Raw genomic sequence first — 27,261 nt, forward strand, 5'->3', positions numbered from 1 at the left:
GAAGAAGCTAGAGGTGATGGAAATGAAGTGCCTGAGAAAGGTGGTAGGATGCACACTGTGGGACAGATGAAAAAATAAGGACACAAGAGCAGAAGCCAAAGTAGCTCCAATTGTAGAAAAGATCAAAGAGAACAGATTACAGTGGTTTGGGCACATGTGTAGAAAAGCAGAAGACAATCTGGTAAGGAAGATTTGGGACAGACAGGAAGAAGGTAAGAGGAAGTGAGGACGTCCAGCAAAGAGGTGAATGGATTGTGTGAAAGAATATATGCGTCAGGCATGAGTGTTGAAGAAGGCAGGAATGTGGCACTGAATCGAGAGAGTTGGCGACAGTTAACAAACTACCCCGACCCCATGTAAAAAAATGGGAAAAGGGGGGCTGATGATGAAGATGATGATGATGGTTGTATTGATTTTAGATGATTAAAAAGGCATCATGTACTCTTCTTTAGAAGAATTTTACTATAAGTTGTTTTTGTAGTGTAATACTATATAATGAATGATGTGAAGTTGTCCTATCTCATCTTCATTCTATACTGATGAGTTTGGAACTGATCCTTGGTTCCGACTCGGCCGCTTACTAAAGCTCAAGGTCTCAAACTAGCTCATGGCTCCTTCCCTATCCCATGATGCTCTAGTGCCTTTCCCAGATATTGTTTGCCGCTGAAACAGATTGGGTCTTACGACTAGCTCTAGCTAAGTGAAATATCCTTTTTTTTTTCTTGTTTAACTACTCTTATAGTTGGATTTATAGCATAAAAATTTAATATTTGAAAGTTTATATATATATATATATATATATATATATATATATATATATATATATATGTATGTACACATCTCCTTAACCTCCCTCTTTTTGTTACTGAGCGTACTTGAAGTTTCTCTTGTTATTTAGTGTGTGTGTGTGTGTGTCTGTGTGTTTTTTGGGCCATTGTTGTTAGGCATTTATATTCCCTATCCCGTTTGCAGTGATAGTTAGCTTTGTTGGATTCAAATCATTCTAAATACTTGTATGCCTTCTATAGGATTATATTTAGAGATAGTTTTTGAGTGCTTAGCTTTGTAGTAGTCAGAAGTTTTTTGGGTTATGGTAACTTGGGTTTTCCGTTACCATTTATCTGTATTATTATAGTAGTGTGTGTGTGCCTTTTCTTCTAGTTTAATAACTTTAAGGCTTGTTTAAATTAGAAAGCCTTTTTTTTCACCCGTTTAAATTAGAGAGTTAGCTTGTGTGTGTATATATATATATATATATATATATATATATATATATATATATATCTATGGGTACCTATTACTTCACCGACAGGTCAAAACAGCGACACTCACATGTTCGACTCCACATCATCGACACTTCATAACATCGACGTTTCAGGTAAGCGATCTTCCCCCTCACAGGACCCATGGTAGCACTCGTTTCTCTGTTATAACGCGTACGGTTTACGTCATTATTCAAAATTTACCCTGATAGCGTTGTCCTTACCTTCTTAATAGTGAAACGAGTGCTACCATGGGTCCTGTGAGGGGGAAGATCGCTTACCTGAAACGTCGATGTTATGAAGTGTCGTTGATGTGGAGTCGAACATGTGAGTGTCGCTGTTTTGACCTGTCGGTAAAGTAATAGGTACCCATATATATATATATATATATATATATATATATATATATGTGTGTGTGTGTGTGTGTGCGTGCGTGCACGCGCTGAGAGCAAGCAATGTCTAATAAGCAGCAGAAAGAGGTGAAACCTTCAGGTTTCAAAAAATGCCCTAAATGTTCTCCGAAGATGTCCATTTCTGACGGACATATGGAGTGTGTTTACTGCCTGGGGGCAATTCATCTACAGGAGTCCTGCTCCATATGTCACTCCTTCAGCTCCAGGGTCTTCCATGAGAGGAAAAACAAATTAATATTAAAGGGATTAATAAAATCTTCTTTTGCAGAAGCCATGGAAAAGGATCAAAGTCCTTCTAAATCACCTTCTACTTATGACAAAACCTCCAAAAGATTATCTTCTACCTCTTCAGCAACATCGGAGCCATCAACTAAACTGCCTAGGATGTCTCCAACGGTGACAAAAGAATCTGACCACGACAGACCTCCTGCCTTGGTTCCATCCATTTCAGATCCAATGGCAGTACAAGTTCGGAGCCGCTCTCCTGCCTTGGAGCCAGTCTCTCTGACGCTCAGGTCACCTCTATTACAATCTATAGCATCCGCTCCATTCTCTCGATCCCCCAAAAGCCTGTCTGATTACGATGTGGATCGCGTGGTGCAGAGATTGCTCAGGACACCAGCACTGGCCAAACGTTTGTCGGAGCTGACTGGACCCGTTCCCCTGTCTTTGATTCCTCCTCCGACCCCAACAGTGGTTTCAGAGCTGGAGTGCATGGAACTCATATTGGTGGAACCGTTGAAACCAAGACCTGTTACAGATTCATTGGTTCTGACTGCTGTGACTACCTCAGTGCCATCTGGGTGTCTAGGAGCCAACACTCACAGGTCGGGTCCAGGGAGGGCAGTCTGATCAAAATCTTTTTGATTCAGAACTTGCCTCTTGGGGCTTTAGCTCAGGTGAGCTCGGCTCCTACCTTGGATTCGGAGCCAACTCCCGTGGTCCTGGTGAGATCTTCCATTTCCTTGGAACCGGGAGTCTCTCCAAGACTGGGAGGGGGGCTTTCACAGCTATGAGGAAAGCTCTGTCCCCACAGACATCCTCCCTGTCAGATCCAAGCATTCCATCCCCAAAAGCACCGATATCCATCTCTGCACAGAAGATTCCACAAAAACGTAGAGACCCTAATCCTCAGGATGCCCCATTAGGTGAGCCTTTCTCTTCCGAAACCTCTCTGGAGTACCCCTCCGAAGAGGTCCCTCGGAAGAGGTTATGTAAAAGGGAGCATGTAGACCCCCCGAACGAGTCAATCACATCAGATACGGACCTCGAGGAGTCAGAAGAGTCCCCATGGTCTCCCTCTGAGGTTGTCTGTTTTGCTGATATCTTGGAAATCCTTAAACAGAGAGGCAGTTGGAAGCCCATTACCCCTTCTGATGAGGAGGCTGTGCACCTGAAGGCTTTTGGGTCTTTCCCTTCAGCCACCTGGGTGTCTCCGCCTTTCGACAAGCTCATGGAGTTAGTCAAAAAACGTGGGAGTCTCCAGACACAGTGGAACCTGTCCCTAGGAGGCTTAACAAAGTCATCACCTTTCCAGATGACAAAACCTTTTTAACAAAAGGAGTCCCTTTAGATGCCATTGGGTGGCGGCGGCTATGAAAAAGAAGTTATCAGACTTCCACATCTGTCCAGCCCCCGAATAAAGAGCAAAGTGCATGTTCTCTTCAGCGGCCTTTACCCCTGGGTCCCTGAATTACCTTACACATTTCACAAGATTACAGAGAGATCTCCGAAGAGCTTGGAGATACTCTCCAGGGTACAGTAGCTGCAGGGGTAGCAGATAAGGTATTGTCACAGCTTGCCATCCACAATTCAGTAGTTAACTCATCCATGAGGCTCATTTCTTATGCAGCCGATGGAGCGAGCAGATCAGCAGATTCCAGAATTGCCCTTAGGCGACATTCCTGAATGCGCTTGTGTAATTTTGCAGAACCTTTCAAGTCATCCTTTGTTAATACCCCATTTGATGGCTCATCCTTGTTTGGGCCTAAAGTCAAGAAAATGCTAACCAGGTGTGAACAAGAAGGAAAGACTCTCTCTGCCATCAGACTCCATTTTTCCACACCTTCTAGACCCATTCCCAAGGGTCAAAAGGGAGGAAAAATGTGGTTCCGAAAATCCCAGAGGACCTTTCAAGACACACAGGGTGAACCTTCCTCCAGGGGCAGAGTAGGTGGTAATAATGGGAGATGCCAGCCACGTGGCAGAGGGGGGGGGGTCCGCAAAACCAGGGCGTCTGAGAATCTTTCTTTGGTAAGACTTTTCAGCGCTCCTGAAAGGAGGCCTGCCTGTCCCTCTCTGGAGGCAGTCGGGGGTCGCTTATCCGTGTACCCACAAGCCTGACTAAAAATAACAAAAGTCAAGTGGGTACAAAGTATCATATCCAGAGGTTACTTAATCCCCTTTTTCATATCACCTCCACAAATAAAGAAAATCCTGGATGTTCCACCCCGTCACAAGGAACAAGCAACCTTAGAAATTCAAAAGTTGCTACAAAAAAAGAGTCATCCAGTCAGTCCCCACAGACCAGATAGGATCTGGAACTTACTCAAAGTTCTTTTTAGTTCCAAAGAAGACAGGGGACTGGAGACCCATACTAGATCTCAGCAAATTAAACAATTCAGTGAAGAAGACAAAAGTTCTGGATGGTCACATTGCAGTCATTACTTCCCTTTCTAGGGAAAGACAATTGGATGTGCTCTATAGACCTTCAGGATGTGTACTACCACATAAAAATGGACAGGCCATTCAGGAGTCACCTGCAGCTATGGCTGGACACCAGTCATTTTAATTTTCGAGCTCTGCCCTTTGGCCTCACTACAGCCCCCAGAGTGTTCACCAAATGCATGGTACTAATCACGGCTCACCTGAAGCGTCTAGGATTCCAGGTGTTTCCATATCTGGATGACTGGCTCCTAACTGCCACCAACAAGCACCTACTTATTCAGGCAAGAGACACTACCCTGAAACTCTGTGCTCAGCTAGGGATTTCAGTAAATTATGAAAAGTCTGCCTTATTGCCATCTCAACTTATCATTTTTATAGGCGCAGAATTGGATACCAAAACAGTGATAGTCAAACGTCCACCAGACAGGGTGCAGACTCTTCGACTTCAAATCTGAGATGATCTCTTCAAAACAAAGGTTCAAGCAAGACCAGTCCTAAAGGTACTGGGTATTATGGCAGCAGCAATAAATGTGATTCCTCTGGCAAGACTACATATGAGAATCCTCCAGTGGCTTCTATTCACCCAGTGGTCCATGCAAGAACTTCTTATGTCTCACTACATAATGCATATTTTTATTTTATTTTATTTTACATTTGTTAACCGGGAGAGTCCAACTGGATATATGTCCATTTTCAGTGGAGGCCCGGGGAGAAAAGCTCCAGAGCACTAAAATCATTAACAAGAGAAAGACATGTTAACCAAAAGGTTCAGTTAAACAAAATATAGATTACCCAATCTTTATACTTCAAATAGAAGTATAGTACATATAAGAAGTGAATTAACCAAAGAGTGTATTTGCCAACATTCACAGGCTATATTAATATATACATGTTATAGAGGTGTTTAACAGCAAGTATAGCAGGAAGATAGAGTAGATAACTTCCATAACTCATTTCTACACGAGAGACATACTCTGTCCTATAGGTTTCTTTACAGTATTCAGTGATACTATTACTGCAGGCAGACATTACAAAAGCAGTAGATAAGCTGTTACTTTAGTTGCTGGAAAACAAAGACATCTGAGTTACTATCCAGGGGTAGTACAGGTACGACATTGATGGAATCCTGCAAAAAAAACCCTCCGTTGTTGGCTGCACTCCGATCAAGTAATGATAGGTCGATTGTCCCCCCACCACTCCGGTAGCCACAGTGACCATGGATGCTTCCCAGATAGGGTGGGGGTGGGGCATTATCAGAGAAGAACAGCCCAAGGCACTTGGCAGGACCACGAGGCTCATTTGCACATCAATGTACTAGAGATGAGAGTGGTGCTGATGGCATTGCAAGCATTCCAAGACTCTCTTCCGGTAGGTACGATTGCAATACAACCAGACATTATGTCAGTAGTGTGGTACATAAATAAGCAAGGAGAAACCAGATCTTACCCTCTTTGTCGAGAGGCCCTGAGAGTATGGCAGTGAGCGACATCCTCCCAGTGCATTCTAGTAGCAACGCACATCCCGGGGAAATCCAGTGTGATAGCAGACAAACTAAGCAGAGCAATTCTGATGCCACGCGAGTGGTCCCTGAAGAAAGAAGTAGCGGAAGTTATTTTTTACAAATGGGGCCAGCCTTGCTGTGATCTATATGCCATGGCCATGAACACAAAATTCTGGATGGTTCCGTTGCCTATACACTTTTCCTCCCTTTCCCCTGATACCAAAAGTTCTTCAGAAAGCCAACGTTCTGGAAACCTTAATTCTGATAGCCTCTTACTGACCTCGTCAAATCTGGTTCCCCTTCTTGAAGCCTCATCTTCAGGAGGAGCCTCGGATGCTGGACCCAGTGCCAGACCTACTGACCCACGCATCGGAGGCTCTCCACCCATCTCTTCACTCCCTCAAGTTGACAGCATGGCTGCTCCAGTTCCAAATATAGCCACACTACACAGTTTTACCCCAGAAGTCCAACACATCCTAATTTCTTCTCATAAGACGTCTGCGAGAAGACTATACCTTAGCAAATGGAAGAGATTTCAGCTTCACAGAATCATATTGATCCCTACTCAGCACCTTCATCATCCATTCTAGAATTCTTGGCTAAGCTTTTTAATGAGGGAGCAGCTGCAGCTACCATTCGAGTCCATTTAGCAGCAATCTCTAATTTTCACATTGGGAATAAGGGACTAAATATTATGTCTCATAAACTATCAAAAGCTTTTCTGAGAGGCACAAACTTAAGACCTCCCGTAAAACCACACCTCCCACCATGGAATCTAAATATTGTTTTGTCCCACATAACTATTCCCGCTTTTGAGCCAGTATCATCTTGTAGCTTGAAGTTTCTGTCTTGGAAAACTATTTTCCTGGTAGCAATCACATCAGCTAGGAGAATTTCGGAGTTACAGGCCTTGTCAATCAAACCTCCGTACATGATATTCTATAATGACAGGGTCTTACTATGCACAAACCTTTCATTTTTACCAAAAGTATGTTCAGAATTCAATCTAAACCAATCTATAGATCTGCCAGTGTTTTTCCCCATATATGGCAATAAGGCAGAGTACATGCTTTACCATCTTGATGTTCGTAGACAGCTACGCTTCTGTCTGCACAGAACAAAAGAATACAGAAAATCCGACCAGCTTTTTGCTTCCTTTTCGGATAATAAAAAAGAATTTGCAGTAACAAAAACTACTTTATCCAGATGATCATCAGAATGTATCTCTTTTACCTATCAATCAACAGACGAACAGCTGCCAGGCAAAGTAAGGGCACATTCTACCAGAGCTGTTTCAACTTCTCAAGCCTTTAGGGCAAAGTTACCAATAGATACTGTTTGTGCAGCAGCAACGTGGGCAAAGCGTCATATGTTTATCACTCATTACAAAGTGGATTTGACCTCCAGGGACAGGGCCTCCATTGGGTCCACTGTTCTGAAGAATATTCCCCCGTGAGCCACCAAGGAAAGATGGTGCTAGGGATGCTATCCCATCAGTATAGAATGAAGACGAGATAGGACAACTTCACATAAAGAAGTTATGTACTCACCATAACATTCCATGTAAGTTGTCCATCTCATATTTATTCTTATGTCTCACCCTCCTACCCCCAGTCTTTGAATTTTTGGAGGATCGAGAGGTTTGTAGTGTACATCTGGACATCTGGTATGCTTTGAATGCTCTTCTTGACTTATAAAGAAGTGTGTGTGTGTGTGTGTGTGTGTGTGTGTGTGTGTGTGTGTGTGTGTGTGTGTGTGTGTATATATATATATATATATATATATATATATATATATATATATATATATTTAAATAGGGCTATAGGTACATCAGCAAAAAAGATCTGAGGAAGGCACTAGAGCATCATGGGATAGGGAAAGAGCCACAAACTAGTTTGAGACCTCGAGCTTTAGTAAGCGGTCGAGTCGGAACCAATCCTCTGTTCCAAACTCATCAGTATAGAATGAAGACGAGATGGACAACTCACATGGAATATTATGGTGAGTACATAACTTCTTTTTATTATAGACAATAATATTATATTTATATATCATATATTTATATATATATATAAAATTATATTTTATATATATATATATATAAATATTATATTTATATATCATATATTTATATATATATATAAAATTATATATTTATATATATATGTATATATATATATATATATATATATATATATATATAAAATATAAAAAATAAAATATATATAGTTATATATTATATATTATATAATATATATTATTGTACTATATATTACATATATAGTAATATTATAGGTGACGCAGTGGTCCAGCAGTCAATGTTTTCGCCTTGCAGCAAGAGGTTCTCCGGCTCGATTCTCAGCTGGGGTGTCTTCTGTGCAGAGTTTGCTTGTTCTCCCTGCGTTCGCGTGGGTTTCCTCCAGGTACTCCGGTTTCCTCCCACATTCTAAAGACATGCTTCTGGAGCGTTTCTCCCCAGACCTCTGCTGAAAATAGGCTCTGTCCTAGTCGGATTTTCCCGTTCAACAAATGTTAAATATAGAGAAAAGAAAGCTTTTACATTTTTTTCTTTGTGGATTATGGAAAAGGTGAAATTTCCTTATAGCGGAATTGAATATGTAACTGAAGCTATTGTACTAGCAGAAAAAAAATTAAGAAATTGTCTTTTAGTTTTTCCTTTTTCTTGTCCAATATTTTCCAGTTCTTATTCTCTGCTTGACGCTTAAGTGAAAAAGCAGAGCAGTCCATTTTTTTCAGATTGATCTATAATGTTGTTGGTTGTTAGATATGTGACAGCAGAATTTAATGTATCAAAGGTTTTGGTACCATCTGGAAAGAATACTTTTAAGTCTTGCTGGAAAAAAAAAAGATGAATAATATTTCTCTTTCAGTTTCTTAATCAGTGGCAAATATTCCTTTTTTCTTGTAATCACTGCAGTCAAATAGTCATTGTCAAATCTTATGATGTTGTCATTAAGTTTAATAGGAGAGTTAGCCATTGCTGTTTTCAGTAGCAGTTCTTTGTCCTGGGAAGAAATTAAACATACAGTTATAGACCTTGTTGTAGAGTTTACCTTTTTAGTAACTGAAGAAGATTCCAGTGATCTGTGGGCTCTTTCAATTCCAAAAGAAAGGAACTCCAATAGGTTTAAGATATTAAGTAGCCAAGATGTGAGGAAGGTTGTCATGTTGTCCCCTTCTGTCTTTTCTGGCAAGCCATATATACAAAGATTATTACTTCTTGATCTGTTTTCTAGATCATCAATTATACTGAGTAAAGAAGTGTTTTGTTTTAAGAGAAATTCCACTTGAAGGTGTTGTTTACCAGTGAATGAAGTAAACAGACTAGCGACACAAAGCTTCAAACCACGAAGAGCCTCTAAAATCAGATAGTACCTTAACGCAGTTTTATTATTTTTATGCACAATACAATAGCAGCGTTTTCGCTACTCTAACAAGGTAGCTTCTTCAGAGGAAGTAAAACCTTCCTCTGAAGAAGCTACCTTGTTAGAGTAGCGAAAACGCTGCTATTGTATTGTGCATAAAAATAATAAAACTGCGTTAAGGTACTATCTGGTTTTAGAGGCTCTTCGTGGTTTGAAGCTTTGAAGGTGTTGTTTAGTTACTCTGCCCTCCGGGTCATTTAAAGAGTCTTCCATACCGGTAATCTGGGTACTATGTTGCATTATCATTTCTTTCAACATTTCCATTTACTTTGTACTCTCTTCTTTAAAAGAATCCAGTTACTGTCCATTTTATCCATTTTTTTATAGATAAATCATTCATAGTCGAAAGTGAGGTTTGTAATTCTTTCTTCATTGACTGGTCCTGCACACTCCTTTTGGAGTAACGCATGCTGAGGAGATAACAGTGCCCTTTCTGAGAGGATTTCGACAGAAAATTCAACAAATAAAGAAACAAAGTCCCAAAATATTCTTCCAGGGATTTTAAGAAATATAAATCCGTATTTTTAATGGATCAGCTGGCCCCGTTTCTTTTAAATTGTTTTGTCAGAAATGTATATTAGATAGAAGAGCTAAGGGAAAGTACTGTAAACCAGCCAGCATCTAGCCACTCCCCAAGTAGGTGCAGTGTTATTGAGGATGTGGTCCAGAGGATGCTGACTCCTAATGGGCTGGTTAGCTATATGTATAAGGGAGTTACCATTTACTAAGTCTAGGAATTTTTATGTGTACCTAACTTTTGTGTTCTAGGTGCTTCAGTTATTCAAAGGATAGAAGAAATGAGCCGTCAAAATGTATTTTTATTTATAAGTAGTTCAGTAAGTACATCCAAGCATTTTCTTTTGTAGGCCTTTTAGGGGAACAAGGAAGGTGATTTGTAGAAGGCTATAAGTTGATACCAGGTTTCTTGAAAAGTGTACCTTTAGCACTTTACTTCTATGCATATTTTTATCTTAATTTTCCACTACAGAAGTCTGGCACTAGAAAAAGTCTACCATTCATACACCTACAGTTGAGAAAACCACTCATAGTCACTATAGACCTATTCCCATGCTACTGCCTTTAGTTACCATCTGCTAAAGCAGTACCTTACAAATGTGGCATTCTTCATCTTTAGTTCCATCATAGCACCAAGATCCAGTGGAATAGTACTGATCACAAAGCCATAGCCAATGTGATAATAACGAAAATTAATTCCATTTTGTCCCGTCCCCATGTTCTCTCTCTCTTGAATCACTACTCTGCTCCCAAATTTCACTGTGGACCAGCTTAGCCCTACAAGACGAAATAGGCAGGAGTGTCCATAATTGGATAGAAATGGAGAAATACTAATGGGAAAATGGCCCATTTTTCATATGACATAATATATGTTATCATTCTGGAATGTTACATAAAAAAATTGCATTTGATAAACTGAAATTTTAAGAGTATAGCAGAAGATTAAGTAAATGAAGCAAAAACCAAGAGTACAGTAATGAATTATATCTGAACATGTGACTTGGTGCAGAGATTTCCCTTTTTGTGGGGTCATGATAAGATGACATGCTTGGGAATTTGGTAGAAATTGGTAAACTGAGCAAGCAGCTAAAAATGTGAGAAGAAATTACCCAAAAGACTTTAAAATAAATCTATAGAATTTTTTTACTGATATTAACAATAAGATAAAAGTGAATACCATGTTTTTTGTCCTGCTGGTTTTTATGTACATCTTCAGACTTCTTCATACCAACAAAAGCTCAGATGTGAAATAATATGAAAAAGTAAATTAAGGAGTTTCTTTGGGTTAAAGAAAAATGCAGTGGGGAAAATTTTATATTGACAAAGGAACAGAGTGGTTTGGGACTTCCAGATTTGGAGACATACTATAAGGCCACACAACATAGATTAATATATTTGATCCAGGACTTGGAATATAAGCCCAAATGGAAGCACATGATGGGCATAGTTCCTAACGAGGTAATGAAAAGACTATATGTAGGCATTAGGTCAGAACTAGGAAAGGAATATAGAGAACATTGTGTATCCACTCTTATGTACATAAAATTATTAAGGAAGTCATAATTCTCAACGCACTCCAAACTCCACTCAAACTTGTAAAAACAAAAAATATAACCATGAAGCGGTTGAATGACAACGGCACGTTTATTCAAACTACAAAACAGTTAAAATACTTTAAAAGACTTGGCGCTATCGCTCATCAGTACTCTGGCATCTTCAGAGTCAAATTAAACAACTAACACAGCCATCTTTTATAGGCTGAAGTCACAAACATACACATAATTTTCTGTCTCTTTTTAAAAATGAAAACTTTTTTACAATCCATTTTCTTTCATCAGCCAACAACATAAAAATAAGAAACACGCTTCAGCATTTAAGTTAAGTTAAAAGTTAAGCTTAAAAATGTGCTTCTCTCATAATTGTTGGTACATAAACAATATTGTTTACTGACGCATATAATGAAATATGGAATGTATAAATATGATGCCAGACAACATTTTTTCTAAGAGTGAATAATAAGACTCAATAATATTCATATCATAGTGTTCAAATAACTCCAAATCCAAAATGTGTAAGTGTGGTGCCTGTAATACTTGCAGATTCATAAATGACAGCCCATATGTAGCCTGTAGCACGGCAAGAAAGACTGGAGAAGATGGCGTCGGCTGTCAGCTTTATACTCCTGGCACTCTGACGTCAGGGAGCATGGTTGAACAGCCGACGCCGGACCCAGACTTTGGGATTCTGGCCGACCGAGGGCTGCCTGCCGGCAGGGGAGAACCCTACAGTCATGACTGCAACAGTGAAGACACTCGAACATCTACATTTATGGTAGGTGTACACAACTGTACTTTGCGGCTGAATGCCAAGGTGGAGCCAGGAATTAAAAGAGCAAATTTTATTTGAACACTATGATATGAATATTATTGAGTCTTATTAGTCAGTCTTAGAAAAAATGTTGGCTGACATCATATTTATACATTTCATATTCCATATTTCATTATATGTGTCAGTAAACAATATTGTTTATGTACCAACAATTACGAGAGATGCACATTTTTAAGCTTAACTTTTAATGCAACTTAAATGCTGGTGTGTTTAAAAAGTGTTTTCTTATTTTTATGTTGATGGTTGATGAAAGAAAATGGATTGTAAAAAAGTTTTAATTTTTAAAAATAGGAAATGATGTGTGTGTTTGTGACTTCAGCCTATAAAAGAGGACTGTGTTAGTTGTTTAATTTGACTCTGAAGATGCTTGAGTATTGATGGATGAAAGTGCTAAGTCTTTTAAAGTATTTTAACTGTTTTGTAGTTTGAATAAATGTGCCATTTTCATTCAACCGCTTTGTGGTTACTTTTTTTTTTAATTTTAAGTCATAATTTTGCATATCCACTCAGAGAAGCACTGTAGAGGAGTTTTCCCTACAACAGGAAATTCTTTTCTCTACATTGTGTTTTATCATAGTATGTGTTAACTTCTGTTGTCTGGGATGTTGCTTGAAAGTTGCAGGATCAAATAATTCACCTGAACTGCTGACATCAAAGATTATAGTATATTGGAAAGATGGCTAGGGATGAGAGGATTGAGTGGCCGCTGGTCAGGTTCCTCTTTCAGGGTGAGGGTTGTGAAATTTACTTCTGGAGAAGGAGTGCTTCATGTTGCAGGTGGGCTGCAGCATTAGTTTAGTGGTGACATGTATTTTAGCGTACTTCACTGAATAAAGCTTTAAATGTTGGTTTCTACTAATCCTCGTTTTTCCATGGTCTTGCACCTCTCCTTAACTGTTCTGTGTCCCATTCCTCCTTTTTCTTCCAGTCCCCTCCCTCTCTATGTAAATCAAACCCCCTCTGTCTAAGTGTAGTGGTATTTAAAGTGTCAGTCTAGCTTACAGGGTTTTAATGGTCAGTCTTGCACATTTTTTAGTTGACCTGATTATTTTCTTAGCATTCTGGCTCCTCCTGCCTTTTTATTAGAAATTAATTAATTTAATTTTATTACTAATTCAGCTTAATGTTTTTCTTAAATGTTTGTATGTTGAATAAATTAAAGTCTACTGAACTTTTTAACCTTTGGTGTGTTGCCTGTTTCTGTCTGATAAAATTCACTTATTTGATTGATGTTCTTCGTGTTTCGCTTTTGCAGTCATCACATTTGAGTTATCTGCCTGCAGGTAGCCCTCAGTCGGCCTGAATACCAGATTCTTGGGATTTCTGTGTCGGATACTGTTGCTTCTTCCATGATGTCCTGACGTCATGGGTATAAAACATGCAGCCAACATCATTACATCAGTCTTTCTTGCCGTGCAGTGTCCAAAGCAGAAGCAGTTTGCAAGTGCCGGTCGGCCGCCTCCTGAAATTTTCATTTTTAGACTTTCAGACCTGAATTCTTCTAAAAGATAAGTACCCCATTGGGGAATCCTTTTTTCTTGCTCTAACCGATGTCAGAAAAAGTTAATAATTGTCTTGCCTGTGGAAAACAAATACCTCACAGAGATTTTCATTCTTACTGCGTCATCTGTTTAGGCCCAGACCATGATGTTCCTCGCTGTCGGTTTTGTGCCTTGTTCAACACCCGAACTAGTCATCGTCTGGCTATTTTTGTTGCTAAATTCTTTTGCTCTCATTCTCCATACTCCGAAATGGCTTCGATAAGCCATCCGACTACTGATCTTCTGAAAAAACATAAGGGTAAAGACAGAGACAGACAGCATGGGCCGGTACTCAGTGAGGCACCTTCGCAGCCCCTGATACCCACTTCTACAGATTTGGAGTCCTCTGTTGAGATCCTTTCAGAATCCGGTATGTCGCTAGTTGCTTCTTCGACTATGGAACCTGTGGATGTCTCTACCTTGTATGGGTCCAGAGCCACTGTGCAGGCACTGGCTTTTGAGGGTGTATTCCAACCTTCTGATCTTCATATTAAACTGACATCTTCGTTTTTGACTAAAACTACCGAGTTTCTCAGGCCCAGAGTCCGCACTTCGCCTAGAAAACTGACAACCAAAGCGCATGCTCAAGCTCCAATGCCACGGAAACAAATGCTTAGAATGGCTGAAGACCTTATAACTTTAGTGAGGGGAAGCCAGCCTTCCCCCTCTATAAGACAAAGGATTGATTTTTCTTCTGATTCTACAGACCGTGAGCCTGACGACTCTGATCCCTCTGATTACCAGGACATTCTCTTATCTACCTATGAGGATTCAGATGCAAAGGATTCCATCCCCTCTGCCTCCCCTCCAGAGGACTTTTCTTTTGGTGAAACCTTGCATACCTTAAGAGAACATTTCTGCTGGGAATGCCAGGACTACTCACAGTCCAAAAAGAGACTCAGAGAATTTTTAGACTTGCCTCAGCACAGGCCTCTAGCTATACCCCCTGTTCTGGAGATTGTAGTTGATATCTTCTTGGAATCCAGCCTTACCCCTGATACCTTGCCTCCAGTGGCCAGAAAACCTGACCGGTACTACAGAGTACCTGACTCCCATAAGTTTCTCTTTAAGAATCCTACTGCAGATCCAGCGACCATTTCCCAGGGACCTAAAGGCATTAAGGCTACAATAGCCAAAAGCCCTACCCCTTCAGACAGGGACTCTAGGGCTTTAGAAAGATGGGGTAAAAAGATATACACCTCTGCTACTCTTGCCATCAGGGCTTTAAATTGCCAGTTTCATATGTTAAAGTATTAGCAACATATTATGGGACTAATTAAACAGAAAATGATGTTGATTCTTGATTGCGCAGAACATAAAGATTTACACATGTTAATGCATTCTGCTAACCAAGTTGGAAAACATACTTTGCAATGTGGTTTTGATGCCTTAGAAGCATCTTGCAGGGCTGCTGTCACTGGGTCTGTTCTTAGAAGGCATGATTGGCTTCAGGAACATATCTTGCCAGACTATGTCATAGCAAAATTACTAGATGCACCACTAAATCAAGAATGCCTGTTTGGCAATAAAGCAGAAGTCGTCCTCAAAAAGATGGAGGGAAAAGCTAAATCTATGCAAACTGTTAAGTATTTCCTACAGGTCCAGCCACCTAGATTCAGTAGGCATTGGCCTTCTAAAAACTGGTCCTTTCCAGTCCGTCTCAGATCTTCTCAGTCCTAACCCAGGGGCAGCATACCACCACGATTACAGTCTCAGGGTATGAACATATCTAAGCAATGGAGTGCTCCCACCTCTAAAACGGAGTAGTAAGCCAACATCCTATGGTAAAATTTCACAATGACTTAGCATTAATTCTTCCAAACCTTGCACAAGTACTTGCACCCTTAGGAGGAAAACTTGCCCTACATGCAAAAAACTGGGAGTACATCACCCAGGACAGATGGGTCTTGAACATTGTATCCCAGGGATACAGATTCTGCTTCCACTCGCTGCCAACCCCAGGCGGATGGCCAGACCTCCCCCCAAACCAGTGGGCAGAGGCCCAAAAGCAAGTACTTTCTCTTCTCAGTATCAAGGCTATTCGACCAGTCCCAGCACAGTATAGGGGACAAGGTTTTTAACTCCTGACTGTTTCTGGTACCCAGGAAAGAAAACTCTTGGCACCCTATCCTGGATCTGTGTATTCTCAACACCTTCCTGGTGGTTCCAAGGTTCAAGATGCTTACTCTCCAACAGCTGTTTCCTATGATAGCCAAGGACACCTGGCTAGCCACCCTAGACTTAAAAGAAGCTTATCTGCACATCCTCATAAGGGAATCTTGCAGGAAATACCTACGTTTTAGAGCAGGCTCTATGCATTATCAGTTCTTTGCACTCCCCTTTGGCTTATCTACTGTGTCCGGGGAATTCACAAAATGCCTAGCTCCAGCCATTGCATATTGCAGGCAGAGAAAACTTCAAATTTACACATACTTGCACGATTGCCTGATTCAGGCAGGCAGGCAGTCGGGATTTGCTACTCCAGCACCTGACATTTTTAATGAGACTTCTAACTTCACTGGGATACACCATCAACGAAAAGAAATCTCATCAGGTACCCAGCCAACAGTTTGTATTTCTGGGAGCAAGCTTGAACACAACTTTCCAGATGGCATTCCTCACTCCAGAAAAACAAACGTATTATACTTCAATCTACTGACCACCACAACCCAGCTATCTGCAAGAAAAATACTGCAAGCCCTAGGGTTTATGGTCTCTTGCATTCTATTAATTCCATATGCAAGACTGCATATGAGGAAACTTCAGTGGTACTTAAAAAGTCTCTGGTGTCAACTTTCTCAGGACCTGGAAACAATGACTCCTATCATTCCTTGCCTAAGGGCAGAGTTTCTTTGGTGGGCAGAGGCCTGCTACCACAACAAAGGACTCCCTTTCTACTCCCTGCCGCCCAAACCCTAACAACAGACTCATCAGATTATGCATGGGGGGCTCACATGGCAGGACAAGGTATTCATGGCAAATGGAGCCCAAAGCAAATGCACCTGCATATCAATCAAAAAGAAATGTCAGCTATACAGAATGCTCTGACAGCCTTCAAAAGCCTTATTCTTCCAGGGCAACTTTTGATAAAGACAGACATCACCACAATTATGTGGTACATAAACAAGCAGGGGGGAACCCATTCCTACCCATTCTGCAGGTTAGCCAAGGCTCGGTGGGACACAGCCTTGAGCAACCAAGTGCACCTGCAAGCTCAGTTCCTGCCTGGCAAACTAAATTCACTGGCAGACGATTTAAGCAGAAATCTAATGGACCCACACAAGTGGAAACTGGAACCCAAATCATTCAAGCTGCTGATCCACAGGTGGGGGGCACCAGAGGTGGACCTCTTCGCTTCCCCTCAGAACTTTCAGTTGAGCAAATATTGCACCAGAACTCTCCACAGCAAAGCATGGAAAGTGGATGCTCTGTCCTTGACATGGGAAAACCTCCCAATCTATGCCTTTGCCCCTCTGCCCCTCCACTCAAAGGTTCTACTAAAGATCAAACAGAACAAGCCAAGGATAATCCTGATTGCACCAGACTGGCCATGCCAGCACTGGTACCCACCTTTGCGCAGTCTGACAGTACTGCCTCCTTGGCACCTGCCTCAGACTCCCTCCCTGCTGTCCCAACAGGAGGGCCAAATTTTGCATCCTCAGTTACAAACCCTGAACCTAGCAGCCTGGTTCATCCCCTGAACCCTCAGTAAACAGGTGCTGGATGTCATCCTTGAGGCAAAAAGGCCTACTACTAGGAAATCCTATTCAGAAAAGTAGAAAAGATACTATTCTTGGAGCCAGTCTCAAGGAATGAACACAAATGTGCCCAGCTTACCTCTTATACTAGATTACTTAACAGAATTGTTCCACAAAGGCCTATCCTTCTCTTCAATTAAGATTCATGCTTCTACCATCTCAGCTCATTGTAATACTGAGCCACCCCTCTTCTCTCATCCTCTGGTCAAACATTTCTTGAGAGGAGCCAAAAATTTAAGACCCCTCCAGGAGAGCTCCCACTCCAGCCTGGGACCTTAACTTTTTATTGGAAAAACTCACATTTCCACCCTTTGAGCCTGCTGCTTCAGCAGAGTTAAAATTCCTCTCCTGGAAAACAGCTTTACTTCCAGCCTTCACTTCAGCAAGAAGAGTGTCTGAATTGCAGGCCCTTATAGCCGTGGAACACTTCATTATCTTCCATGCGGACAGGGTTCTCTTAGGACTAACCCATCATTTATGCCAAAGGTGGTATTTAGTGTGGCTTTAAACCAATCCATTCATTTGTCAACCTTTTTCCCTAATCCTCAGAATACAGGGGAAAGGATCCTGCACTCCCTGGATGTGCACAGGCAGCTTAGGTTCTATCTGGACAGGACTAAACCTTTCTGAAAATCTGACCAGCTGCTAGTCAGTTTTACTACAGGGGCAGAGGGCAAACCATTTCTGCATGGATAGCACACTGCATCCATTTCTGCTGCAAACATGATGGGAAACCTGCCCCACAGGGGATCAGAACACATTCCGCTAGGGCTATGTCAACCTCTACAGCATTTCTAAAGGGAGTCCCTGCCTGTGACATCCTGGAAGCTGCAACCTGGAGCTCTGTACACACCTTCACCAAGCATTACCACTTATCTATCTTTTCTACATCCAGAGCTGGATTTGCTACAGCAGTCTTACAGGACCTGCTTGCCAGCTCTAATGCTTCTTGACTGCCTCCACCCTTCCTCAGCTTTGGGAATCAACCCAAATGTGATGACTGCAACAGTGAAACATGAAGAACATAGTACAGTTGTGTACACTTCCCATAAATGTAGATGTTCGAGTGTATTCACTGTTGCAGTTCTGGTTACCCTCCCTCTAGCCCCCTGACTTCTCTTTACTTCTACCTATCCTTTTTGTTTGGCATACCTTGTATTATTGGTATTTGCTTTTTGCTGGGGGTGTTCCACACCATGTAATTGCTTCCTATTTAGGGGGCTCCTGACATCTGGGGCAAGAAAAACTGATGTAATGGCGTCGGCTGCATATTTTATACCCATGACGTTCTGATGTCATGGAAGAAGCGACAGCATCCGATGCAGAAATCCCAAGACTCTGGTATTCAGGCCGACCGAGGGATACCTGCAGGCAGATATCCCAAATGTGATGACTGCAACAGTGAATACACTTGAACATCTACATTTATGGTAAGTGTACACAACTATACTTTCTCCACCCTTTTGTTCCTGTGACATTTTGTAGCTACTGTAATTAATATTGCTTGTGCTTAAAATTCATTTGCATATTTCACTGTTTGTTGATTTAATGTCATTTCCACAGTTAGCTTTGCATTCAGTTGATAGTATTCAAATATAATTTTGTAGCATTTCTGTCTAGGTCTCCAATAAAAAAGGGCCATGTCCAGATAGGCATTGTTGTTATCAAAATATAAGTAAAGGCACAGGAACCAATAGGATGTTTGCTATATTTTTGGGATTATTAATGCCTTCTTTTTTATTATTGTAGAAACATTCATTACCCTCACTCTCTCCCCCTGAATGTGAATAGGCAGAAGAATTTTTTTTAAGTTCATTGTAGAAGGGGAGGCTTCAAATAGTTATTAAATAAGCATATTTGTAAAGTAAATGTATGAATTTTACAGGTGTTTTGAAATCTCTGAAGTGAGACATTTTAGATTTTTGTCCGGCTTTAATTTCAGTTTTGATTTTCACAATCTTGTCTAGGTTTTTGTAAAACCTTATCAGCTTACATTGGCTGGATATAGGTCATTCATGTATCACACGCATTTTGTGCAGAGAAATAACTAATGCTGTATTCTTTGTTGCTCTAAGATCTCAGACAGGTTGCAATGGTTTTCTTGAGCTCATTTATTCTTGTTGAGTCTCAGAATTAGCAGTACAGCCTGTTGCCATGAGAGTGGTTATGGTAGTACATGCTGTGGGTGCTGGTGCCATTGTAATTGTCAGGGAAGCAGCACAAAATGAAACAGGATAAAGAACAACACAGCTCTTAACAGAAATGTTCTAATTAAAATGAAAATCACAATCTTTAGAAATTGCATTTGATAAATGTACTGTTTTGAAGATCATATGTGATTACATTGGTAAATAGTTAACAGGTAAATAAAAGTAATATCTGGAAGACTTGTGCAACTTATCAGTGTTAAAGGCATTGCATTTGTTTTGCAGGAGGGGAATAATTTGCTTTTCGCTCAAACTATGGATTAAAAAAAGTAGATGTATAGAGATTTGAATGAGGAATGCTGTAAGTAGAGCAGGTATAATGTTAGAGCTATTAAAAAAAAACATCCGGTGTGAAGAGTTGAATTTGGCCAGCCTGAAGTACTCCATATATAGTGTACTCTCTGCAAACAAGACGCTGCAGCATTTTGCCAATAAATGTTGTAGAGTACTATCCTTTGCTAGACTTGATAGTATCTCTGAGTAAGAACTGCAAATGAGAATACCATTGTTTAGGATCTGGAAGAGATGTTCATGTATTTCATTGCTAAGTGCTTGAAAGGTGGCATTCTATTGCCTAAAGATTTCTGATACAACCAGGTGATTTTTTTGCAGATAAGTCACACTGTTCTTCACAAGTAAGTGTTGTATAGGGATGTTTTTTGTTGTCCTTTTAACAGTTCCCTACTTTTAGGTTCGGACATTATGATGCAACTGGACGATGTTGTCAGTAGTACGATTTCAGGACCACGAGTAGAAGACGCCATGCTTCGCTCAGTTCGCTGGCTTGACCGCTGTATTGCTGCAAACAAGAATCCTGATAAGCAAAATCTGTTTGCTATAATTCAGGGAGGGCTTGATTCTGAGCTACGGAAAAAGTGCCTTGAAGGTAAGTGATCTGCTAGGACAAAGCTGTATTCCCAAAAAAAGGGTAAAGGACTTGCACTTAAGTCGCATGTATTTCTACCATCAAGTTCATTGCAGTTTTTAAGTGCTACAGTATAGATTAAACAGAGTACATTGCTTTTGATGAGCAAGTTGGCAACAGTGATGCAAAAAGTCACACATTCCATTTATGTGCTTTACTGGAAAGGCTCACCCAGACTCTGCTATAGTTTGCTGTGAGGGAAAGTTTAGTTTGCTTTTTATTCGTTGTATTTTGTATTACTTTATTGCCTTTTTCAATTTTGTATACTGTGATTTGTTTTCCTTACACTGTGTTTTACTTGTATTCTGCTTTTGACTGCATATTAAAACTTGAAAAGAGACCACAGCTCTATCTCTTGTGAGTCAGACAGAAAATTTTCCCACCTTCCCAACCAGTTACTGTTGTGTTCTTAAACACCACTGTCTTTCTAGTTTCCTGCCCCTTATGTTAATTTGACCATATAACTCATTTTCTCTCTGCATTTACTATCTGGTGTGAGTAAGCACAAAATTATCATTTTGTGAAATCACTCCCCTTCAAATATTTAAATTTATTGGCCATCCTACTGTATTCCATAGTACCAGAATACAAAAGTGACCACCCCCTTTCAATTTATCTTGCTGTTTTAAAAATAGTGACTCTCCACTAAAACTTAACTTTTTAGACAGGTAAAACGTAAGTTACCTACTTTCACATCTAACTCTTCTAGTGCACACTGCAGTGTTTAGGATAAACCATTTTTTTCATCTTACCTTTAAGCATCTATTGCAAAACCGCCAGTTATTGTTATATCCCACATTCTGCCTCTCAGTTGTCATCTTGGGATTAGTGCTTATGTTTTCTCCTGGTGAGAGAAGGAGCGCAGTTACATTATTTCCTGGAGACTGTTGATCAACAGAAAGCTTAATAACTGCTTTATAGGTAACAGCTTGGAATCTGTGCTTATATTCTGATCCTGGTGAGAGTAGGAGCAGAATGCATTGATTCCTAACTCTTTCTGGTAGGAGAGTGAGTGTCTTTGCTTAACGTACCTGATTGGTCTGGTTGCTATTTGAGACATCTACCAGAAAAGGCTACAAGCCTGCAGACCTCTGCAACATCTGGGACAAGACTGTGGATCACCAAACAGGCCATGGCATGCTTCTCTTCTTGGGATTGGTGCTAACATTTTTCTTCTGGTGAGAGAAGTAGCAAAGGAGTATTGTAACCCAGCAGAGTGAAGCTGTGCTGAGACCAGCATTAGTAGTAGCCATGCAGTAGCCATTCATGCGATTCCCCTCTTTTCATCATTCTTGACAAGCTATTTCTTTATTTTTCAGTAAGTACTGCTTGATTTCTTTCTAACTTCAGAATATCTGCCTAAATACTTCATCCTTAAGTTTTCAGGGTCTACATATTAGTTTCCCCCTCAAGTGTTTGGCAGTGGTCTGTACAGACTCAGACACCTTGAGTGACATTTTTTCTGTAAAAGGAATATATAAGGAAACAGCTCCAGTACGTAGTAATAATGACCACCCCTCCTGGCATGTCTAAAGGTCAGTTCCCTGTGCTTTCTCCTATTAACCTGGTAAACTTGGGCATTCTGAGGCAGTTTAGCAACTGCCTCATGTACACAGACAACCCTCTCCTCTTACCTCCCAACACTCAGACTGTGAGAGATGCAGTTATATATCCAAACTGGAAGCCATGCACACTCAAGCCAAGACCAGAATAGCTGGTTAAGAGGAAAAGGTCAACACCTGCACCACACCACATGCAACACATAGCCCTCCAGAACACCTACCATCACAGCTCTCACATAAATACACAAACCACACACCCACCTTCGCGTAGGCTCTCAATAAAATCTACTCAAACAGCAAAGACTTCAAAGGCAGAAACACACTTGACCACCACAACACAGCACAAACCACAAGACATATAGATCATCTATACAGTGTGCTCTTAACCTAAGCCCTTAAGGCAAAACAGCTTGCCCAATACACTAATCATTGGTGAGACTATAGTGAGGCACACTAATGTCCCACTCACTAGGTTGAATAAGGAGAAGGTAACAGTCAGCTATCAGGTGAGAAGCCGCAGTGGTGCAGCGGTATCATTGTCGCCTCACAGCAAGAGGTTCTCCTGTTCGATTCTCGGCTGGAGCACCTTCTGTGTGGAGTCTGCATGTCCTCCCCGCAGTCAAGTGGCTTTCGAAAGACATGCATGAATGGGCGTGCCTTCGTTGAAGGTTGGGCGTTGAGCTGGCACCTCGGCACCATAAAAATCTACTGCCAATCATTAGCGGACCGGAGTTCCGTTGTGGCGACCCCTAACTGGGAAAAGACGAAAGAAGAAGAACAACCGTCAGCTATCAGGTGCCAGAATCCGACACATAACACACGCACTCAGGTCACTCCACAACAAGTACAAGTATGACTCTCACTGTCTATGTGGGTGTGAATGACCCAAGACACACCTCCCAGGAATACATGAAAAGAGACATGGAGGAGCTCTCGGATTATGTAGCCCAGGCAGGTATGACCTTAGCCCTGAGCAGCATCCTACCATTGCCCAGAATGATACTGCAGTACAAGCAGAAAATGATTGACTTCAACAATTGGCTAAATTTCTGGTGTCATTCTGAGGGGATCCAGCATCTGTCTGCTTGGGATGACATGATTGACAGACCTCAATGCTTTTCCAGAGATGGCCTGCATCTGTCATCCCTGGGTTTCAAGATACTGGCTAAGGCTCTTATCACCCCTGTAGTGCCTTTTTAGGCGATGTTCTGAAGACCAAATTACCACCGTAACAGCTATAAGTAAATGCACTCTGAGGGTCATGCTGCCAATGCTAGAAGTCTAAATCTCAATATGCACTTGCTAGAAGCACTCGTCAAAATGGAGAACATTGACATTTGTGTTGCAACATAGACCTGGTTTAAAGCAGTAGAAAGCACCCCTACGTTACCAGGCAATAACTCATTCCACACCTTTTGGCCCCAGAACATGGACTGAAGCTCCAAAGGTGGTGGAGTCTGCATATTCATAAAAGATATGCACACCTCCAGACTAGTAGCCCAACATCACGCATCTGAGATACTTCAGGTACAACTAACAGTGGGTAAGACGGAGATTCAAGTCGTAGCCTGCTTCAGGTCCCCAACCATGTCCCAAGACTGTCACTCCACGTTCCTAAGCACCCTGGAAACTATTAGGGTCCAACCCAACACTCTCATACTAGGTGACTTCCACTACCCCTCCATCAACTGGGAAAACTACTCATGCACATGCTTCTTGGAATTCATCAGTTCCAATGCCCTGGACCAACTCATTCTTACCCCACTAGAGGAAGCAACATCCTTAACCTGGTTATTACTAACATGGGCAACTGTTGCTCTACACCAGTAGTCAATTCCTCCCTAGTTAGATCCAACCACAGACTAATCACCATGGAAATCCACATCTCACCTATATCCCCACAAAGGTAACTACCATGAAAAACTCCAAAGTTGACTTTGGCCTCCTGAAAACAGAGGTGGCTAACTTCACGGCACCCATGTCAATGGAAAATAGATGCATGACTGCCGAATCATACACCAATGCACTGTATGAACACATACATAAATGCATGGAACTAGCCATACCCAACAGAACCAAGACAGTCTCCTCCAAAAAAAGGAAGCCAATCTGGTGGTCCCCTGCCATTAATAAACTCTACAACAGAAGGAAGAAATTTTACAAAAAAAAAGTGAGAAAAAAGACAAAATAATGACTGTCCACACAGATAGAAAGTTAAGCGCTTTCTTTCATTTCAATCACAACTAACTTATTCAGAATTGACCAGTAAATCAGTCAGGTTTAAGTACAAAATTTGATTAATAAATAAACCAATCAAATGTCCATTCATCTAATTATTGATTAATACATACCATTTTCTTAAAGGCAAAAATATAAAATGTGAAATATAACACTTAACATATGTACAGAAAGCATATAGCACATACAAATGTGTGCCTACTATAAAAATGTTTGTCAAGTAAACTGTTTAATAGTATAGTCTATTATTTAAAAGACATTTAACATTTAAGGTCTCATTTAGACCAGGAATATGATCTGCCCTAAGGAAAACCTGCCATCTGAGCTCCTTGTTTTCCAGGGCATTGTTGAATTCTGTAACAAATGGAGTCAAATCTATTTCATCCAACACAAAAAATACAAATTTCTTGAAGTTTGAGCACTCCAGAGCATGTTTGGCTAAATCATTGTTAGTGTCTTTATTTGTAATAGCCAAATGGTGTTCATAAATCCCTTTATAAAGGGCTCTAGTTGTTTTCCCCACATAAAAATTATGACAGGTAGAGCATGTAGCCAAATATACTGTCCCCATATTTTTGCAGTTGTATCTGCCCTTACTGACCACCATTTTATTAATGTGTGGAAAAATATATATATTTTAGATGAATCAATGAACCTGCATTGTTTGCAGTTATAACATGGGTAGGTGCCAGGGGCTCCTCTAACAGTTTTATGTTCTCCTATTTCTAAAATAGACTTTACACTTGCAACCTTTTTATAAATAAAGTGTGGGTGGTCCCCTAGTAATCTAGCAAAGTCTCGGTTTCCCAAAATAACTTTTCAGTTGTTGGAAATTACCTGTTTTATACTGACAGTCAATACTAATAGGAACATTAAATAATAGACTATACTGTTAAACAGTTTATTTGACAAACATTTGTATAGTAGGCACACATTTGTATGTGCTATATGCTTTCTGTACATATGTTAAGTGTTATATATATTTCACATTTTATATTTTTGCCTTCAAGAAAATGGTATGTATTAACCAATAATTAGATGAGTGGACATTTGATTGGTTTATTTATTAATCAAATTTTGTATTTAAACCTAACTAATTGATTTACTGGCCAGTTCTGAAGAAGTTTGTTGTGATTAAAACGAAAGAAAGCGCTTAACTTTTTATCTGTGTGGACAGTCATCATTTTGTCTTTTTTTCAGGGTATTTTTTGAAGTTTATTATGGTTTTCATGAATTTGGTGTTTTTCACATTACTAAGATTTTCTTTTTCACCTGCAAGACTTCATTGTGGCTGTTTTCCATACAAACAAGGACTCAGTGATGCCTGCTATTGGGGAAGTGTCACCAGTTCGAGATTCGGACAGTAACTTTGATTTAAGTAACTACAATACACCAGAAGATCTAGGTGTGATAGCTAACAATTTAACAGAAGCTATCCAAAAAGCTCAACTTGTTTTGGACAGATTATGAACTGTTTTCCATTCATCTAATAATGCTGAGGCTCCTTTAAATCTGAACAGCAGCAACAGGAAGTCTTCAACTGAAAGTTCAGGAAGTGACACCACAGTCATTGCTAGTGACTTAGTTGATTATGGAGGGTCTTTCATTAACAAAAATGTTGTTAATCCATTTGCAACATTTATCAGTGCTTCTAACAATGTTATCAGCCTTGTAGAAAGTAATGGACTACAAACTAAGACACCGAACTGTAAGTCTAACATTTTTAATTTGGAAAAGAAACTGTTTAAATTGCGTTCACTTGAATATGACAACTTTTATTTACATCCTTGTGTAGAATGCAGACAAGTGCCATTTGGCTTAAGATGCTATAGGTTTCCAAATGGTATTAAGGAAACTGACAGCATTTTTAAAGATTTGGTCACTGTATATAACAGTGCTGGGACAGAGGCTTTAAAACTGTTAATTAAACACAACTGCATTCAGATAACTGTGTTAGAACAAGAAATATGTGAATTGAATGATTGTATTGTAAACCATGATCAATTTGGCATGTTTAAGTCATTTTATGATGGTATCAAAGCTAAACTTCAAAGGCACATGGCAACCTTAACTAAAAGAAAGCATAATAAACTGGCTCGAGATTCTTTAACTTATCCAAACAATACAGCATTTGTTTTGAATCAAAAATCAAATGGTCTTGTCAGAAAAGGTACTTCTAATGGCTTTAGAGATGTTAAGAGTACTGGAAATATTGACAAGGGGAATTCTGTTGAAAATAACCAGAATAGTAATGAAGAGAATGGAAATGTAACAAATGAAGCAGGGGACGGTACTAGCAGTAATAATGATGTTTCACATGATTCAAATAACCCTTTTCCCTACAAGTCACTCGAGACAGACAACAATGTGATCACTACCAAAGGGAAGGGGAACCTGGGGAAACAAGAAGGAGGAGAGATATCGAAAGAAATAGTACCTTTATGCAAAATATATAACCTTAGTGATTTATCACTTAGTGAAAGTCAAACAAAAGCTTTGGAAAAAGGTTTTTGTTTTGTACCTCCTGTTAAAGCTCCTTTAACTGACACTATTTTAGATTTAAAACTATACATCAGAAAGTTAAATCTTAGATATGTTTTTAACGGAATAGAACATAGAAACAACACTGAATGTAGAAAACCAAGTAATGTGAACCCAAAACTGACATCGACAATCAATTTATTTAATGAACTGTGTGAAAATGACATCAGGTGTATAGAAAGTTAAATCTTAGATATGTTTTTAACAGAATATATTTAATGAACTGTGTGAAATTGACATCAGGTGTATATGTAATAATCAGGGAACACATACAATTTATAACAAAAATAAACATA

The 27,261-nt window shown here is 40.1% G+C and overlaps 1 protein-coding gene across 3 annotated transcripts in view; it reads left to right on the forward strand.

Annotated features, from left to right (window-relative positions):
- QTRT1 (queuine tRNA-ribosyltransferase catalytic subunit 1) overlaps positions 1 to 27,261 on the forward strand; it is a 351,133-nt gene that overhangs the window by 92,345 nt on the left and 231,527 nt on the right. For 2 of the 3 annotated variants that reach the window (XM_044084475.1, XM_044084473.1), the window contains exon 4: positions 20,391 to 20,585. The exons of the other annotated variant lie outside the window; for it this stretch is intronic. In XM_044084475.1, coding sequence (XP_043940410.1) covers positions 20,391 to 20,585 — 195 coding nt within the window. The remainder of the gene's footprint in view (positions 1 to 20,390; positions 20,586 to 27,261) is intronic. 3 annotated transcript variants of the gene reach the window in all.

This window comes from Protopterus annectens, chromosome 9.part0 (assembly GCF_019279795.1).
Source record: "Protopterus annectens isolate FY-2018-M chromosome 9.part0, PAN1.0, whole genome shotgun sequence".
NCBI classification, from domain to species: Eukaryota; Metazoa; Chordata; order Ceratodontiformes; family Protopteridae; genus Protopterus; species Protopterus annectens.